Genomic DNA, 18,424 nt, shown 5'->3' on the forward strand with positions numbered 1-18,424 from the left:
AGTCATAGACCAGTGCAAAAACCTTCCGGCCCCTCTGTCTCTCTCTCTCTCTCTCTCTCTCTCTCTCTCATATAGACATACGTCTAGGTAGGGTTTTTGTCATATAAATCATAGACAAGTGCAAAACCTTCCTGCCTGTCTCTCTCTCTCTCTCTCTCTCTCTCCCTCTCATAGCAAGCATGTGCATGCACATGGCAAATATTTAACGAAAAAAAACCAGCCCTGAGAGGAAGAATGTAACTCCTCTTGTTAGCAACTTTTCCCCTTTCACAAAGACAAGCAAGAGTTGTCGAGATCAAATGAAGTTCCATCGTAATGGGGAACATTATGCTTCTTCTTCTTCTTCTTCTTCTTCTTCTTCGTTTATAATGGCAGACCCGACTGTATGACTTCTTTGTTTTCTGTTGTCTTTTTTCCTTTTCCTCCTTTTCGTGGCGTTTATCTTCTTTCGATCCCGTTACGGTGGCGTTTTTTGTACTGCGTCCTCTCCTCTTCTTGTTCATATTTCTGTTCTCCTCTTTCTGCTTCTCTGGGGACGTATCTAACGACGATTGTCTATCTTCCTTTCGTCATGTGCTATTCATTTTTATACCTTTCTCCTTTTTGTGACATTCCAGTTCTCCTTCCTTTTCCGTGTCCCGGTATTAAAATGTGAATAGGTCATTCCAGACACGTGGAAATAGGGAGAGAGAGAGAGACAAAGAAAGAGAAAAAGGTAATGATATTCAAACAGAATCGTCAGCAGCTCCCAATGTCCCAGGTAACTGTCAAAAAGAAAAAAAAGAGAAAAAGTTGAGTTCACTGAATTCGACGAATCAAATGAACCAGTTCTCTAATCAGATATTGTTGGAATTCAAATGACGAGGCAGCCCCTTCACCCCCACACCTCCCAAGGCTGATCAATGAGTTTAATGAAGCGGGTCGAGTTTGGCTGTACGAAAAATAAGAAAAAAATAAAGGAAATCGTTGATTGATTTTAAATTAGGTGTCTGGTTCCTTTTCTTCCTATCTTGAGAACTTGAATAGTGCTGTAAAACCGAGCTTGATGGCGCGTGCTACGCTGCGCTGGAACCCGGCGCTGCCTGTCGTGTTTCCTTTACCCTCCCGATCCCCTACCTACCCCGCCCCCATCCAGGGCGGACAAACAGGTTCGCAGGAGGAGGGTGGATGTGTCATGTCTCCTCTACCTTCCCAATCCCCTACCTACGCTGCCCCCCTGGGGCGGACAGACAGGTTTGCAGGAGGAGGGTGGATGTGTCATGTCTCCCCTACCTTCCTGATCCCCTATCTACCGCTCCCCTATCCGGGGCGGACAAACAGGTTTGCAGGAGGAGGGTGGCTGTGTTATGACTTCCCCTCCCTCCTGATCCCTTACCTACCCCGCCCCCACCAGGGGCGGACAAACAGGTTTGCAGGAGGATAGATGTGTCATGTCTCCCCTACCTTCCCGATCCCCTACCTACCCCGCCCCCACCAGGGGTGGGCACACAGGTTTGCAGGAGGAGGGTGGATGTGTCATGTCTCCCCTACCCTCCCGATCCCCTACCCACACCGCCCCCACCAGGGGCGGACAAACAAGGAAGAACCACTCGGATTTAATTATTATAGATAGATAGATAAAAGTTATTATTCGTCGAAAATGACTCCAGTTGAACCTGTCATTAATGATCAGTTGGTAATTAAACGGGGAGATTAATTCTGCTGTTTTTGCTTGTGAAGGTAACCTAAGGTTCCCATAAAATATTCCAGAGCTGATTGTCTGAATATATGACAATTGTGACCTCGTTTTTACTTGGAATAAATATCATATGTTTTGTTCTGCTACAGATGACAAATCACCGGAGGTCTTTATTCTATTGGGACCGAGCTTCAGCATGACTTATGTGTATGCTTAATTTTTGTTATTAAATTTCAACTGCAGAGGGCGTGAAATACGATATCAGTTTTGCTGGGTACGTCAGAATATTTAATGAGACTTGTCTGAAAGAGGGTCGCCTTCCCAACTATTATTATTATTATTATTATTATTATTATTATTATTATTATTATTATTATTATTATTATTAGTTTACGTGTGAAATATTGTGGAGGGTTGAGCAGCAGACTTATGTGGATTTCATTAGATTTCGAGGTAAATCTTTTCAGTTTTCTGTGAAAGACAACTATTGTTCCGGCTTTGTCTGTCCGTCCTCACTTTATTCTGTCCTCACTTTTTTTCTCTTCGCCTCAGATCTTAAAAACTACTGAGGCCAGAGGGCTGCAAATTGGTATGTTGATCATCCACCCTCCAATCATAAAACAACAAATTGCAGCCCTCTAGCCTTAGTAGTTTTTATTTTATTTAAGGTTGAAGTTACCCATAATCGTGCTTCTGGCAACGTTATAGGTTATGCCACCAGGGGGGCCGTGGTTAAAGTTTCATGGGCCGCGGCTCATGACACCGAGATCATCGAATGATAGATCTTTTTTCGGTGGCCTTGATTATACGCTGTAGCGGCCGTACAGAAAACTCGATTGCGCCAAAGAAACTTCGGCGCATTTGTTAATTGTTTACTTACTGTGTTTACTCCCTTATGACTTCTAAGTTCGCAAATCTTCAAAGAGGTCGATCTCTGTACTCCTTTAATTAATAAAAAAATACGTAAGTGGTAATAAAAAAATACGTAAGTGGTAGATTATGTCCTCATAATTGATTATGTTATTCTTGATGTAGTTATCGAAAAATGATTTAACGTCAGTGACTTAGAGAGAGAGAGAGAGAGAGAGAGAGAGAGAGAGAGAGAGAGAGAGAGAGAGAGAGATCGTTTGATTTGAATGACGAGAAACGAGATTTTTCAGCAAAAAAGCAAGACTGAGAGTTTGGGGTATCGTATGAGAGAGAGAGAGAGAGAGAGACCTACCTTACAGACTTTACAGAGAAGAGAGAGAGAGAGAGAGAGAGAGAGAGAGAGAGAGAGAGAGAGAGAGAGAGAGAGAGAGAGAGAGCATTTTATTTGAATGAGGAGAAATAAGATTTTTCTGTCAGGTAAAGATTCATAATTATGTTCGGATCGGATCCTAATAAATGTATAGATTACAAAATTATGCTAAAACCATTTTATGTATAGGTATGTATTATTTAATATTGTGTATATTTACGCACATATAAATATAACAACAGCAAGCATAGTAAAAAAATATAGATATAGCAACAGCAAGCATAATAAAAAATATAAATATAGAAGCAAGCATAATAAAAAGTATAAATATCGCAACAGCTAGTATAGTAAAAAGTATAAATATCGCAGCAGCAAGTATAATGAAAAGCATAAATATCGCAACAGCAAGTACAATAAAAAGTATAAATATCGCAACAGCTAGTATAATAAAAAGTATAAATATCACAACAGCAAGTCTAATAAAAAGTATAAATATCGAAACCTCAAGCATAATTAAAAAAATTATAAATATAGCAGCCGCACGTATAATAAGTATAAATATCGCAACGGCAAGTATAATAAGAAAGTCTAAAGAGAGAAAGAGTGGATGTTTATTAATACACACCCCAGCTGCCTCCCAAGTTTGTCCACCCGGCATTTCGGGGAGTTTTTTAATTCCCCGACTTCTGCTGTCAGCGTCGCTTCCGAAAGTTTTTCTTGGGGCGCCGTTGCTTGATGGCGGTTCCGAGGGGATTATGAGAATAACTAAGTGCTTTTCTTCCTTCCTTCCTCTCTCTCTCTCCTTCTTCAACTCGATCTTGATATGGTTTCTGCAAGCTCCTCTCTCTCTCTCTCTCTCTCTCTCTCTCTCTCTCTCTCTCTCTCTTCAACTCAGATCTTGATATAATTTTCAATTTCTCTCTCTCTCTCTCTCTCTCTCTCTCTCTCTCTCTCTCTCTCTCTCTCTCTTCTTAACTTGATTCCTTTATAATTTTTTCAGAGTCTTTCAAGTCTCTCTCTCTCTCTCTCTTTAACCTGATCTTGCTCTAATTTTCTCTGATCTTGTCTCTGCCTCTCTGTCTCTGTCTCTCCTTCTTTAACCTACCTTTATAATTTCCACCTCTCTCTCTCTCTCTCTCTCTACAACATCTGAGAAAGACCAACACTGAACTTCGGATGATAACCTTTACAGCAAGAATAGTTCGCACCACTAACCTCTGCTTCATCATCTTCTTCTTCTTCCGCAGAGAAAGAGAGACGACCCGATTCCGCGTGGACGTCACCGTAACGGAGCAGGACGAGGTCATCTTCTACCTGACCTATGAGGTGAGTGGTACTTAATGATAGATTTCACTTGTTAATCCCGTATGACAGGTCATTATGCCCGAGCTGGGAGGATCTGATTTCTTTTCATTTTTAGTTTCATGTTGAATTGTTTCCCTTCTTTTTCTCATTAGTTCTGTTGGTTTAGCGTAGTGGGGAGTGGAGCAGTAGGTGGAGATGTATCTGATCATTACCCCGTTGAAGTAGGTGGGAGGTATATCTGACCATTACCTTGTTGAAGTGAATATGAAAGTAGAAAGTTGTTTATATTTTGAGTGAAAGGGATTAGAATGATTTTATGTTATGAATGTGGTTTAAGCCTGTGGGTTTGATAATAAATGCAATTATCTTACAAAGAGAAGGAGGATATTAGTTTTTAAATGTATATTTTGACCTTTCTTGATAGAGTTGTAGGAATGTATAAAATGACCACAGCTTCTGGTGTATGAAAAAGGCCAGGTATCCTGTGCCAAATTCCTTGGTACCACAGCTTTAATAAAATAGCCCGAGCTGAAACCACCGCGACCCTGTGTTTTTCTTTCAAGGTCAATGACTCCTAAGCCGGTTTTAATGTCAGATACTCTCAGGATTAATTGTCAAGGTCAAAGTTTAAACGCCATTCCTAACTAGATTGTTTTTATTTTTTAAATTACTTTCCAGAAAGGAGTATTAAGATAGATTAAACCTGGTTGGGATTTGTTATTGAAGAATTGATACATATAGTGTGTATATATAGATATATATATATATATAGAGTATATATATATACTATATATATATATCAATATATATATTTGTGCATGTATACGCGTGTGATAGATAAATTGTTATGAGAACTAGTTGATATACGAGTATCATATATAAATATAAAAGGGGCAGGTACATGGCAAAGCCTGCCGACATTCCTGGTCGTCATTGCACAAACGAAATAAATCAGTCAGAGAGGCAACAGCAACCCGAGAAATAAATATTTCCACGGTACGAATGAAGTAACCCGCGAGCGAACTTAGGTCAGCGACCTTTAGGCTGAACTATGAATGACTTTTAAATCTTTAAAGACAGACCGAGCCTTCATGTGCGGTCTGCAGTCTCGCCTTTAAGCCCTCCCATAAGATTTTTTCATACGCGAAATATTTTAAGATGGGGAAATACAACGCGAGACTCATGGTGGCGTTCTGCTGGGTCGTTGTCTGATACCCGATTATTATTTATCTGATCTGTTTATCTGTCTGTCTGTCTATCTATCTATCTATCTATCTATCTACCTATCTGTCTATCTGTCTCTCTATCTATATATCTGTCTATTGTGACACATCCTTTTTTTTTCTTATGTAAAATATTTTAAGATAAAAAATATGACGTGAGACTTATGGTGGCGTCCTACTGGGTCGTCGTCTGATGCCTGCCTATCTATCTATCTATCTATCTATCTATCTATCTATCTATCTATCTATCTATCTATCTATCTGTCTGTCTGTCTGTCTGTCTGTCTGGCTATCTGTGTCTCTGTCTATATATCTATCTATTCTGACACATCCTTTTTTTTCCTATGCAAAATAATTTAAGATAAAAAATATGACGTGAGACTTATGGTGGCGTCCTACTGGGTCGTTGTCTGATACCTGCCTATTTATCTGTCTATCTATCTATATGTCTGTCTGTCTGTCTTTCTATCTATCTGTCTATCTATCTATCTATCTGTCTATCTGTCTATCTATCTATCTATCTATCTATCTATCTATCTATCTATCTATCTATCTATCTATCTATTTGTCTATTGTAACATTCCCACTTTGTGTCATCCAGAAATGACGCACCTCTCTAGAAGAATTTAAACCTTTTTCTGATGGAATTTTTAGAGGCAACCTGAATTTCAGAGCTTGTGTGAACGTTTTAAAATAAATATGAATTCTGTGGGTACGTGTTTGAGCGTTCAGCATTACTGACTGCTATCATAAAAATGACAATCATTCTTAAGGTCATCAGTGAAGCTGTCATATTTCGATATTATTTTAAATAGTTTATTTATTTGCTTTTTTGTTTAAAGTACAGTGACCTGTTATTTCATTTATATTCTTAAAAATCTGAATTTATGAAGGTTTTTACATCATTTTAGTTACTGCTAGCTTTGTGGTTTTGGTAATGAAATTACTAGGTATCCTGTGCAAAAAAAGGAATCCTTTAATTCCTTTTAAGAGAGAGAGAGAGAGGTAGAGAGAGAGAGAGAAAATATGTCTAGAATACCAGCCATCAGCTCATCTTGTCTCGTCAGGCAAATTCCTTCGGATACACTGCTCTCTCTCTCTCTCTCTCTCTCTCTCTCTCTCTCTCTCTCTCTCTCTCTCTCTCTCTCTCTCTCTCTCTCTCCTCCCCCACTTTCCATGAGATTCTTCTGAAGTGGCCCGCAATAACATGACCTTTCGTCTGAATGCATTGACCTATTCCATGGAGGTGCATAATGTAATCCGCTTGTTTTGAAGTCCGTATTCCCGATGTGTGGGCGAGAGGGACGCTGGCTTATGTCCTTCTTTAAAGAAGGAAAGGTCCGATAGACGAGCGCAGATCGGGAGAAGGACGATAGATAGATAGACAGACAGATAGATAGATAGGCAGATGCGTAAGAGTCTCACGACGAAACGGTACGACTTCTTTAACCGCACCCCTGCTGCGAGTTCTCACAGAATGTTTTGTTTCCCAGTCAGACTGTGCAACAAAAATATTTATCTTCTGGGGCTGCTCGTTGGCCTCAACCTTCTCTCGTGTTTATTCATAGCGTCTTAAAACTAATCCTTAAAGTTTCTAAGTCGTTTAAGTGATGGTGTCTGCGAATGCTCTGTCGTACCAAGACCTATCGCCTCTTCCTATCTCTCCTCTTTACGAGTATATTCAGTGGCGGCTCCCTGAGGCTGTCGAGAGAAGGTCATGGATAACTTTTAATTCCTGAAGATTCTTGCTTTTTTTTTTTCTAATACTTTAGTCGTGGATGCATCTGTGAAATAGAAAGTGCTCCTTCTTCGCATGGGTATGTTACAACTCATTACAAAAGTAGCGAAATGAACTTGCAGCTTCTGATAAAAATAGCATAAATATGATAAAAGTAATTAAAGTAGTTAGTATATTATAAAATCAGTATGACATCTGATGTGATATTTGACACTTTTGTGACTTTTTGAGTCAGTTGTGTAATTGTTTTAGAGACTGGGTTACATATCATTTCTAGAATTTTTTTTATTAGACATGTTTTCTTGCTGGGTGAATATCCTGGCGAGGCCTTTATTCAGGCATTTTAATATTATTATACTTAATATTGAGTTTCTGTCATTTTTGTCGATACCTTTGCTAACCATTATTATAAGTTTGTTGTTTTTCTTTAACATAGCGCACAGTCTTTATTACATGCAATAAATAATTTAGTATTTAACATGAGACACTAGAAGCAAGTTCTATACATCTAAATAATTACAATAACTATTTATCCTTTGTCCCATTTCCGCTAAGTCTGTTCTCGTCTTGGGCGCAACATCTGCTATTTTTCCCACCACACGCAAAAAGCTCTTGCCGTTTTTGTCATTTATTAATCCAATTCTCTGTTGTTATTTTGCAAAGCGTTATGTAATTAGTTTGAAACCCTTTATCCAAGGAGTAGCAAATGTTTGGAAAATTGAAGTGTGTGTTTTGACCAGCTTTGGAAAATGGTATTAGCGCCCAAAGCGCGACGCCACATAACTACCAAATCAATTATCCTTAACATTTAGATAATAATTTCTCTGAATAATTATATCATGAGGTATGAGAGAATATTGAAAAATATTAATGTTTATGTAACATCGATGATGAAAACATTCATTTCTTCGCTTTCTGTCAAAGGAATTGGAATTAAAATGCCTTGAACTTTCCCAGGAATTTAATTGTTCACTGCCATGACGTATAACCTTTGATGTTCGTGATAGAACGGGCCAAATCTGACTAGATTCGTGAAAACTGTTGTACAATGACTTACTTCCTTTTAAAAAAAAAAGTCGTAAAAGGAATGACATTATAAACTAAATGTATGAGAAATGCAATTAAGTCAGTATCAGAGCATTGCAGGATGTAAACTCCAGTAGTTTGCTGGGAGTTTATCTTGGTTACAACTAAATTGTGGAATAGTTTGCCTACAAGTGCAGTTGTGGAATCTGCGGATCCCAGGCATTTAAGCGAGGAGCAAATTCGAATATCAGGTTTATTCTTTTTGTTTTATATTAACTCATATTTACTTTTTTTATCACCGTTTCCTGTGACTTGTCCGAGCCCTCTTGGGTTAATTATAGTCTGTTGACTATTTTCATGAGGGTTTTCTGCTGAAGAGTTAAAGACAGCAAGAATGAGAGAAAGATAAAAAGTCTTGCGATAACCAGGATAGAAACTGAAATATGCTTGGAAATGCGTCTTCCTTGTTTTTCGTTTTCCTGTTGTTAAAATAGTGAAGAAGAGTTAGGCACAGCAGGCGGTTTGCGCAAGCGCATCGTAGCTCAAGGGCTTGTACTTCTTCTTCTTCTACGTCTTCATCTTATTTCTCTTCCTCTTCTTCTTCTTCTTCTTCTTCTTCTTCTTCGAGAGAGAGAGAGAGAGAGAGAGAGAGAGAGTAAGAGTTGAGTACAATTGCCAGTTGCAAAGGCTACGCCTCTTGCGGTGTTGAACTTCACCTCCGCCAGCGCTAACTTTTCTCGTCTCGTCTTTCCCTCCCGTATCCGGCACATACCCCTTGTGTCCTTTTCAAAGGAGCCCCTGGGCGTCCCTCTGACCCCTAAGATTGTGAATCCCCTCTTGAGACCTCCTTAGCTTCCCTCCTCCTCCTCCTCCTCCTATTTCCTCTTCTTCCTGATTCCTGCCGACCTCCAAAGGAAGGAAGGAAAAAGTGTCGTATAGTGTCCAAATGAGTCATTTACGGGGACCTCTAATGCTCACGTTCTACTCCAAAATGGTTTTTAATGGCCTCTTTATCGTTTTTTATTTTTATACACATAAATCACAGAGTCCTTTTGTATTCGTCTCTCTTATTCTCTCTCTCTCTCTCTCTCTCTCTCTCCCCTCTCTCTCTCTCTCTCTGTCTACGGAAGGACCCCATATATAAATTGTTATATATTTCTTCCATATATATATATGTATATATGGATGTATATACAAGATATATAAATGTATATGAGCCCTTTCAGGTTATATATATATATATATATATATATATATATATATATATATATATATATAATTCTGATGGACGGCGCACGATGGATGGGGTCATATATGTGTGTTAGTCCTCTCCAATTCAGGTGCAAAAACCCCAAAAAAAAAAAAGAAATAAAACCCTGAATTCGGGTAAAAAGTGAAAATAAAATGAGGCTGAGATTACGCCAAAGAATAGACGAATGTTTGAGCTCTTGAATTCCTACGGCGGAGATTTAGTGTCTGTATTTTAGTCTCTTTTTTTCCGGGATTATTTATTTTATTTTGATGTTAATGTTTTGTAATCCTTTTTTTTTTTTAAAGCTGAGTTTGTATCGCTCTGACATGAATGTGTTTGGTTTCATTTTGTTGATGATGGTGTTTTTAAATGCATAAAGACAGTCTTTATGCAATTTATTTTATTGATGCTGGTGTTTTTAAATGCATAAAGACATAGCCTTCTTTCCGTTTATTTTCTCTAAGTGTCCTGATTATATATATATATATATATATATATATATATATATATATATATATATATATATATATATATATATCATATATATATATAACTGTGTGTGTACTTATATAAATAAACACATTTACTTGTGTATGTTTTGTTGAAAGATATCTGCCTCTAGACCAACGTTTGCTTTTAGTTATTCGTTCAATAAGTTTTCATAGCTAGGGAGCCTCTCTCTCTCTCTCTCTCTCTCTCTCTCTCTCTCTCTCTCTCTCTCTCTCTCTCTCTGTCTCCTGTAGTAATTATAAGCGGTTGATAAGCACTAGCTATTATGGAGTTTTTAGGCTTCAAAGAACATTAACATTAAACCGTAATAGCGGTTGTTTTTTTTTTTACTGATAATAATAAAAAAAAATAATGGGCTTAAAGCCATATCTTTCACGTCTTGATATGAGAATCTCCCTGCAGTAGCCATTCTTATGTAAATGCGCCATGACTCTCCTGACGAAGGAGAGAGAGAGAGAGAGAGAGAGAGAGAGAGAGAGAGAGCGAGAGAGAAAAGCACAATAGATAGCAGGCAATCAAAATGGCTTTCCTGTCCCCTCCCCCTTCCCAATCTTCCTCCATTTACACGTTGAGTCAGCAACATAACAGCTCCTCTCTCTCTCTCTCTCTCTCTCTCTCTCTCTCTCTCTCTCTCTCTCTCTCTCTCTCTCTCTCTCTCTCTCTCTCACTTGTGAAGAGGACATTTTTTCAAAGAGAAAGTCTATCTGTTTTTATAATTGTAACATAAATATTTTCAATATGCAGCCATTCATAAGCTGAATCTCTCTCTCTCTCTCTCTCTCTCTCTCTCTCTCTCTCTCTCTCTCTCTCTCTCTCATATATAATGGAATATTCTCTTTTTATAATTTACATAAATCTTTTCAACATACACACTCATAGCTGAATCTCTCTCTCTCTCTCTCTCTCTCTCTCTCTCCTCTCTCTCTCTCTCTCTCTCTCTCTCTCTCTCTCAAACATGTGATGGAAAATTTTTATTTTTTTTTATAATTGTCCACTCATAAGTTGAATCTCTCTCTCTCTCTCTCTCTCTCTCTCTCTCTCTCTCTCTCTCTCTCTCTCTCTCTCATACATGTTGGAAAATTCTCTTTTTATGATTGTAATAAATGTTTTTCAATATGTGTTGCTCTCTCTCTCTCTCTCTCTCTCTCTCTCTCTCTCTCTCTCTCTCTCTCTCTCTCTCTCTCTCATACATGTGATGGAAGAGATTCTATTTTTTATAATTATAACAAATATTTTCAATATGCAACCACACATAAGTTGAATCTCTCTCTCTCTCTCTCTCTCTCTCTCTCTCTCTCTCTCTCTCTCTCTCTCTCTCTCTCTCTCTCTTTTTCATAACAAATGTTTCCAATGAAAAAAAGTTGAGATCCTCTCTTTTTCTTATCTCTTCTCTCTCTCTCTCTCTCTCTCTCCTCTCTCTCTCTCTCTCTCTCTCACATGCATGTGATATTCTATTTTTATGATATTGTAACCATTCAATAAGTTACCAATCTCTCTCTCTCTCTCTCTCTCTCTCTCTCTCTCTCTCTCTCTCTCTCTCTCTCTCTCTCTCTCTCATACATGTGATGGAAAATTCTATTTTGTTATAATTGTAACATAAATATTTTCAATATGCAACCACTCATAAGTTGAATCTCTCTCTCTCTCTCTCTCTCTCTCTCTCTCTCTCTCTCTCTCTCTCTCTCTCCATACATCTATTTTTATGATTATAACAAATCTCAAACACACATAGAAGTTGAATCTCTCTCTCTCTCTCTCTCTCTCTCTCTTTCTCTATAAATGGCTTTGTCCTGTTATGTGGGCAGGAGTAGAAATCGAGAAGAAATGGGTAACGCTGATCCAGTAGATACGGCAGGGTTTAGAGGTGGTGCTACCCACCTTATATTGGAAGGGGGAGGGAGTTATGAGGGGGAGAAGCCGTGGAGTATGGATGGGCCGTCAGGAAAGACGTAAGAGTATGGGGACGGTGGTGATGGGGAGTCCCTGAATAGGGGTGTGGTAGAGTGCAAAATAAATAAAGGCGCTTATGGAAGTATATCACTTATTCATTGAGTTGTTATTTTATAATGGAATATCGCTCAAGGGTGAATTTGCAAATGTACAGTATTATTTTAACTCAAAATGTGTTCATATTTATATTGAATAATGTTAAATCCTTCTTTACCTATGAGCAAGCAATTTCACTACATGCGGATAATGATAAATACACAAAAACATCGATAGTATACATCCGTATATTTAGCCATCCAGAATTATCACGTGAGTAGAACAGACAGAACCGAATCTTATTCAGGTTGAAAAGATGAAAGAATTCCCATTAATTTTTTAGGCCTACAACGGAGGGAGCAACGCTGACCATATCTTTTTTTTTTCCATAGTCATCATTTTGTGCCCCTGCTACACAATCAGACGTAGGGGAGCCGTTACAAAGACCTTAAACATTTATTGAAGCATTTCCTCTTCAACGAATTATGTTCTAGAGTTTTTTATTATGATATTACTACGTAACTTCAGGGATCTTTTGTCTTGTAGTCTGACTAAATGACGGAGCGGTAGTCTTGTGGACAGCGTAGTAACATGTCAAAAGAAAAAGACTGGCGTATTCGTTATGTCGAAGATAAGGTGGCCCTCGTTAATATTATTTAAGCTCTTCGCTAACAAGGCTGGCTGAGGGGAATGTTGTCTATACGGAGATGATTTCTCTTAAATTGTATCAACTGTTAATAGAAGGAACGAAGCAATGTAAACTACAGCCTGATTTATGCATTTGACATAGGACATAAACCATGTGTATATGTATATGTGTATGTATATGTATATATATATATATATATATATATATATATATATATATATATAATATATATATTATATATATATATATATACTGTGTGTATATATTTGTGTGTATATATATATATATATATATATATATATATATAATATATATATATATATATATATATATATATATATATATATATATATAGAACTTGTTTCATGTAATGCTGATAAATTCCACATACGTTATTAACACCGTATTTCATACACACTGCAACATTCAGAAGTGTTATAATATGACAGTTAAAATTTATGTGTATTAAAAGCCTTATGGATTATTCGCAGTCTTTTTCGCAGCTCTCTCTCTCTCTCTCTCTCTCTCTCTCTCTCTCTCTCTCTCTCTCTCTCTCTCTCTCTCTCTCTCTAATCAATTGACATTTAGCCTTTTACTAGTCAGTTGACTTTGTACTACGAAATTTGCATATTTTGTATAGTTGTTATTTTTTTCTTCATTAAGCTTAAATCGTTACTTTCTATAAAGAAAAATCTATATTTTCATCTTGCAAGTCCATGTTACGACCTTTTTTTTACGTTTCTCATTCATTAGAATTAAATTTTTAGTTGTCTGTAAAACAGAACTATTTGCCGGCTTTGTCTGTCCGTCCGCGCTTTTTTCTGTCCGCCCTCAGATCTTAAAAACTACCGAGGCTAGAGGGGTACTGCAAATTGGTGTATGTTGATCATCCACGCTCCAATCATCAACATACCAAATTTGCAGCCCCCTCAGCCTCAGTAGTTGTTATTTTATTTAAGGTTAGTTACCCCATAATCGTATAGCTACAGGCATATTGGAACAACCCCGGTCGTGGGTTAAAGTTTCACGGGCCGCGACTCATACAGCATTATACCGAGACCGTCGAAAGATAGGTCTGTTTTCGGTGGCCTTGATTATATGCTGTACAGAAAAATGGGCTGCGCTGAAGTAACTTCGGCTTGTTTTTTATTTGTTATCATTTATTCTCATTAATTAGACTCGGTCCTGTCTTCCTTCCAAATTTCCTCTTTTTGTTATTAGTATTATGAAGTCCTCTTGGATAAAGTCCAATATTCAGCTCGGTGAAAAGTCCCTGAAGTCCTGTATTCTACTAAGTGACAAAAAGTCCCCTGCAGATAAGTCCAACGTTCAGCTGAGTAACAAAAAGTACCTTAGTTAAGTCTTAGAGTCGTATAAAGTCCTTATTCTGGTCATTAATATAAAGTCCAACCTTCAGTTGAGTAACAGAAAGTACCTCAGTTAAGTCTTCCATCCAAATCAGTCGTATGAAGCTAACTTTTTTTTACCTCAGTCTTGTAAAGTGCTTTCAGGTAAGTCCCAAATCCTCTTTAGATAATATCACTAAATATCCCCTTCGCTAATATCATATCATCCCTCGTGGGGGGTGTGGGGATGATCCTCTGAATCCCAGCGAAAAATACGATAGAAATTCCCCTCAGGAAATTCCCATCAGAGGTTCCCCGTAAGAAATTCCCATCGGAGATTCCCCTAAGAAATTCCATCAGAGATTCCCCTCAGGAAATTTCCCTCAGTAAACTCCCTCAGAAATTCCCCTCAGGAAATTCTCCACAGGAAATCCTCCTAAGGAAATTTCTCATTAAATTCCCTCAGGAGAGTGCCATCAGAAATTCCCCTCCGGAAATTTCCACCTCAGGGAGGAGGAGCTCTCAGGAAATTCTCTTTAGGAAATTCTCCCCAGAAGTTCCTGTCAGAAATTCTCTCCATAAATTCATCTCAGAAATTCCCCTCGTGAAATTCCCTTCAGGAAGTTCCCCTCTGGAAATTCCAGTCAGAAATTCCTCTCAGGAAATTCCAGTCAGAAAGTCTCCTCAGGAAATTCCAGTCAGAAATTCCCTTCAGGAAATACCCCTGAGAAATTCCATCAGAAGTTCTTTCAGGAAATTCTCACCATGAAATGTCCCTCAGAAATTCCTGTCAGGAAATTCCCCTCATGAAATGTCCCTCAGAAATTCAACTCAAAAATTTCCTCTCAGGAAATTCCCTTCATGAAATGCCCCTCAGAAATTCCCATCAGAAATTCAGCTCAGAAAATTCCCCTCAGGAAATCCCCCTCATGAAATGTCCTTCATGAAATGTCCCTCAGAAATTCCCCTCAGGAAACTCCCCTCATCTCCAAATCTCCCCTTCATAAAGGTCTGACTCGCCATTAAGGTTTCACTTTCCTTCCCCTCAAATGGCAGCCGCCCTAATGTTCCCTTTTCCCCTCTAACCAGCTCATTAATGTGGGTACTTATGACCATTCGCTCGGCGATTGTGCCAGAAACTCTGATAACGAGCGACTGGGACTCTCTGGGTGGTGATTCCTGCCTTGTATTCCGATATGATAGCGTTTGTTGGAAATCTGGACACATTTAAACGTTTTCCTGAATAGACGTCTAAATTTTTTTAGGTTCTGTAGCGATTTTGTTGGGAAATCTGGGTATATATATATATATATGTATATATATATATAACTATATATATATATATATATATATATATATATATATATATATATATATATATATATATATATATATATATATAAACTATATCTATATATATATCTGTGTGTGTTTCTTTATAATATTTTCATATATATATGTGTGTGTGTGTGTGTATATAAAAGTTTTCTGACGTCTGAATGTTTCTAGGTTCTGGCGTCTATTTTGAAATCCTATAAAAATTATTTTAAAACCATTATCTGAACTTTTTTTAACTTTGGAGTCTGTAGTATTCTTAATGTGATAATTAAACGTTTTTGATACCTGATATCTAAACAACTGTTTGTTGTTGGTAATCAATTTTAAACTTTTTGAAGTTTAAGATTCTATTAGAAGTTAATATCTAATATTATAGTATATATATATATATATATATATATATATATATATATATATATATAAACATTATATGCCTATCTTAAAGATATTATAAAACATTCCTTCTTAAAGATATTCCATCCTCCCTCCCATCGGTAAATTATAAGACAAAATAGGAAGTAATAAAGGGAGAGAGAGAGAGAGAGAATGAGAGAGAGAGAGAGTACCCTTCAGGAACTCCTTCCAAACTAATGTCGTGAAGTTTCTCCCGAGTAGAAATTACAGTTATATGGGAGAGAATTTATTCCCGTCTTGAGAATAACTTTGACAGTATTATTCCCTCTCGAAGGAGGCGATTACGTAACACTCTGATGCCTCCTCCGTCGGCACTTTTAGGGGTCTCCACTTACTTGGGCTAAGTACGCCAGAGTTTTTTTTTTTCTTTTTTTGTAGTTCAGATTACTAGTACTACTACCGCTGATTCTTGAGACAATATAGTTCTGCAGGGAGAAAGAAGAGTCAGCACACGCACACACACACACACACACACACACACACACACACACACACACACATTACCATTGCCTCCAACAAAGGCGAATAGGACCATTTGTGGTTCTTCCTTTCTCACCACCAGCATATATCATACACACACACACACACACACACACATATACATATATATATATATATATATATACTATATATCTATATATGTAAACTAATAAAACGATGTTTGAGGCCCTTTCGACTTACTGTCTGTACTCTGTGTATGTTGTGTGCGTTTGTATGTTAGGTCCCTGTAACTTGATAGATGCCTATATTTTAAAGAAGGTGCAGTAAAACGCCAGCCAATTTTCCGTGATGTACAATGTGCCCCGTTTACTATGTTTATTATTTGTGTATTTATTCAGTATTTCCCAAAATACTTTTAAAATCACTGTCATCATGTGGATAAAAGCGACGTTCAGAATAGACTGACACCAAGATACAGCACCCTATTTTCCAACATAAAAGGTTATTATGAAAAGAATCTCCGGATTCGTGTGTGTATTGTGTATATGTGTATGTGTATGAGTGTGTGTCTGTGTATCTGCTACGCGAAGTGGACGCGCCTGACGGACGTTCGGGATCTAGGCAAAGATCTCTAGCCGTGTCTAATCACAAACACGTGGAAAATCTCTTTCATCCTGACTGTTTTTACAAGATCTCTTCGCTTCCCCTGTTCCCGATCTGCCTTCCTAAAAGCTCGGCCGTTGAACGTCACTTTGACAAACCAGTTCTTTATCTCTTTCTATAAAATGTTGCTACGACAAACCAGTTTTGTCTCTTTCTATAAAATGTTTCTGTAGCCTCGGCCACCGAGTTGGAAGGCTTCATTATCGTGTTCTGGCAACCTGGCGTGAGGTATGGGAGGTGCTTTTGACGTGTAGGTTGCGGAGGACGCGATATCGCCCACACAGACTCGTTTGTCCACGTTATATTAAGGTGTTAAGTGTTAGGTAGGTGTCTACGCTCACCAGTTGAAAGTTTCATCATTAGCAATATTATTAGTATAATATGAATGGTCTTGATATATGCTGGTCATCCTAGAAACGGGGTTATCATCCTTTGAAGCATTTGTCATGAGAAGATTCCTCAAAAATAACATTCACAGCAGCTTGCATTTTAGTTTTCTGTAAAAGTAAATATTGTGACGGCTTTGTCCGTCCGCACTTTTTCTGTTCGCCATCAGATCTTAAAAACTACTAAGGCTAGAGGGCTACGAATTGGTATGTTGATCATCCACCCTCCAATCATCAAACATAACAAATTGCAGCCCTCTAGCCTCTGTAGTTTTAATTTTATTTAAGGTTAAATTTAGCCATAATCGTGCTTCTGGCAACGCTATAAGACAGGCCTCCACCGTGCCGTGGCTGAAAGCTTCATGGGCAACGGCTCATACAGCATTATACACTGTACAGAAAACTCTATTGCGCCGAAGAAACTTTCGCGCATTTTTTACTTGCTTCATTGAGTACCTACAGTAGTTCCTGGTCTTGGGTCCATATGGTTTCATTCGCGCAGTTTTGTTAATGGAACAGAGACTATAACCATTCTTATAAAACTTCCTCCCGCCCCCCCTCCTTCCAGTCAGTGATTTCACCATGGGGAATCTTCCGGCGTACAGTGAAGTCTGGCATTACCAAGACATCTTGAAATTTGTTAGCTTTAACAATATTTTTATTGCAGTTTTTAGGTTTGATTTTTACTTCTGTTTAACCGTGTGAGATAGATTCCTGAATTCAGATGAAATGATGTGAACCTTTAATAGAAGTGGAAGTGTGTTGTAGAGCTTAGTTTACATAAAAACGGGAATCTGTTCAAAACAGTTTTGTTGGTGTATTTGTGCTATTGTGCTTGTGTGTATGTTTTATATATTTCCCGCTTCCATATCATGTCGTTTGTTCTAAAAACTAATGTTCGACATTTACCATCTTCACTTCCTGACGCTATAAAGATAGTCTTAAGATTGACAAAAAGAAACGACATCATTATATGAAGATTCTCTTATTCTTATTTCCTCAGTTTCTCTTTGGGCGCAGAGAAACCTTCTCGCTTCTCAGAAATAAAAAAAGAGAGAGAAAAGAAGAAGCCTCAGGGTGAGAATGAACACAACTTTATTTTCCACGAGAATCCCTTTGTGACGGCGACGAAAAAATGATAATAATAGGAACAGTGTGAGCAAAAATGTGGCGAAAGACGGAACAAGCTGCGTCTCAAGAGAGCAAAAACAAAGAAAGGAGAAAAAAAA

General features: G+C 37.9%; 1 protein-coding gene across 1 annotated transcript in view; it reads left to right on the forward strand.

Moving 5' to 3' along the window:
• The window catches only part of LOC136841458 (inter-alpha-trypsin inhibitor heavy chain H4-like), a 451,254-nt gene that overhangs the window by 416,870 nt on the left and 15,960 nt on the right, over positions 1-18,424 (forward strand). The window contains exon 4 of the mRNA XM_067108405.1: positions 4,166-4,244. Coding sequence (XP_066964506.1) covers positions 4,166-4,244 — 79 coding nt within the window. The remainder of the gene's footprint in view (positions 1-4,165; positions 4,245-18,424) is intronic.

The sequence above is a fragment of the Macrobrachium rosenbergii genome, chromosome 9 (genome assembly GCF_040412425.1).
Source record: "Macrobrachium rosenbergii isolate ZJJX-2024 chromosome 9, ASM4041242v1, whole genome shotgun sequence".
Taxonomy (NCBI): Eukaryota; Metazoa; Arthropoda; class Malacostraca; order Decapoda; family Palaemonidae; genus Macrobrachium; species Macrobrachium rosenbergii.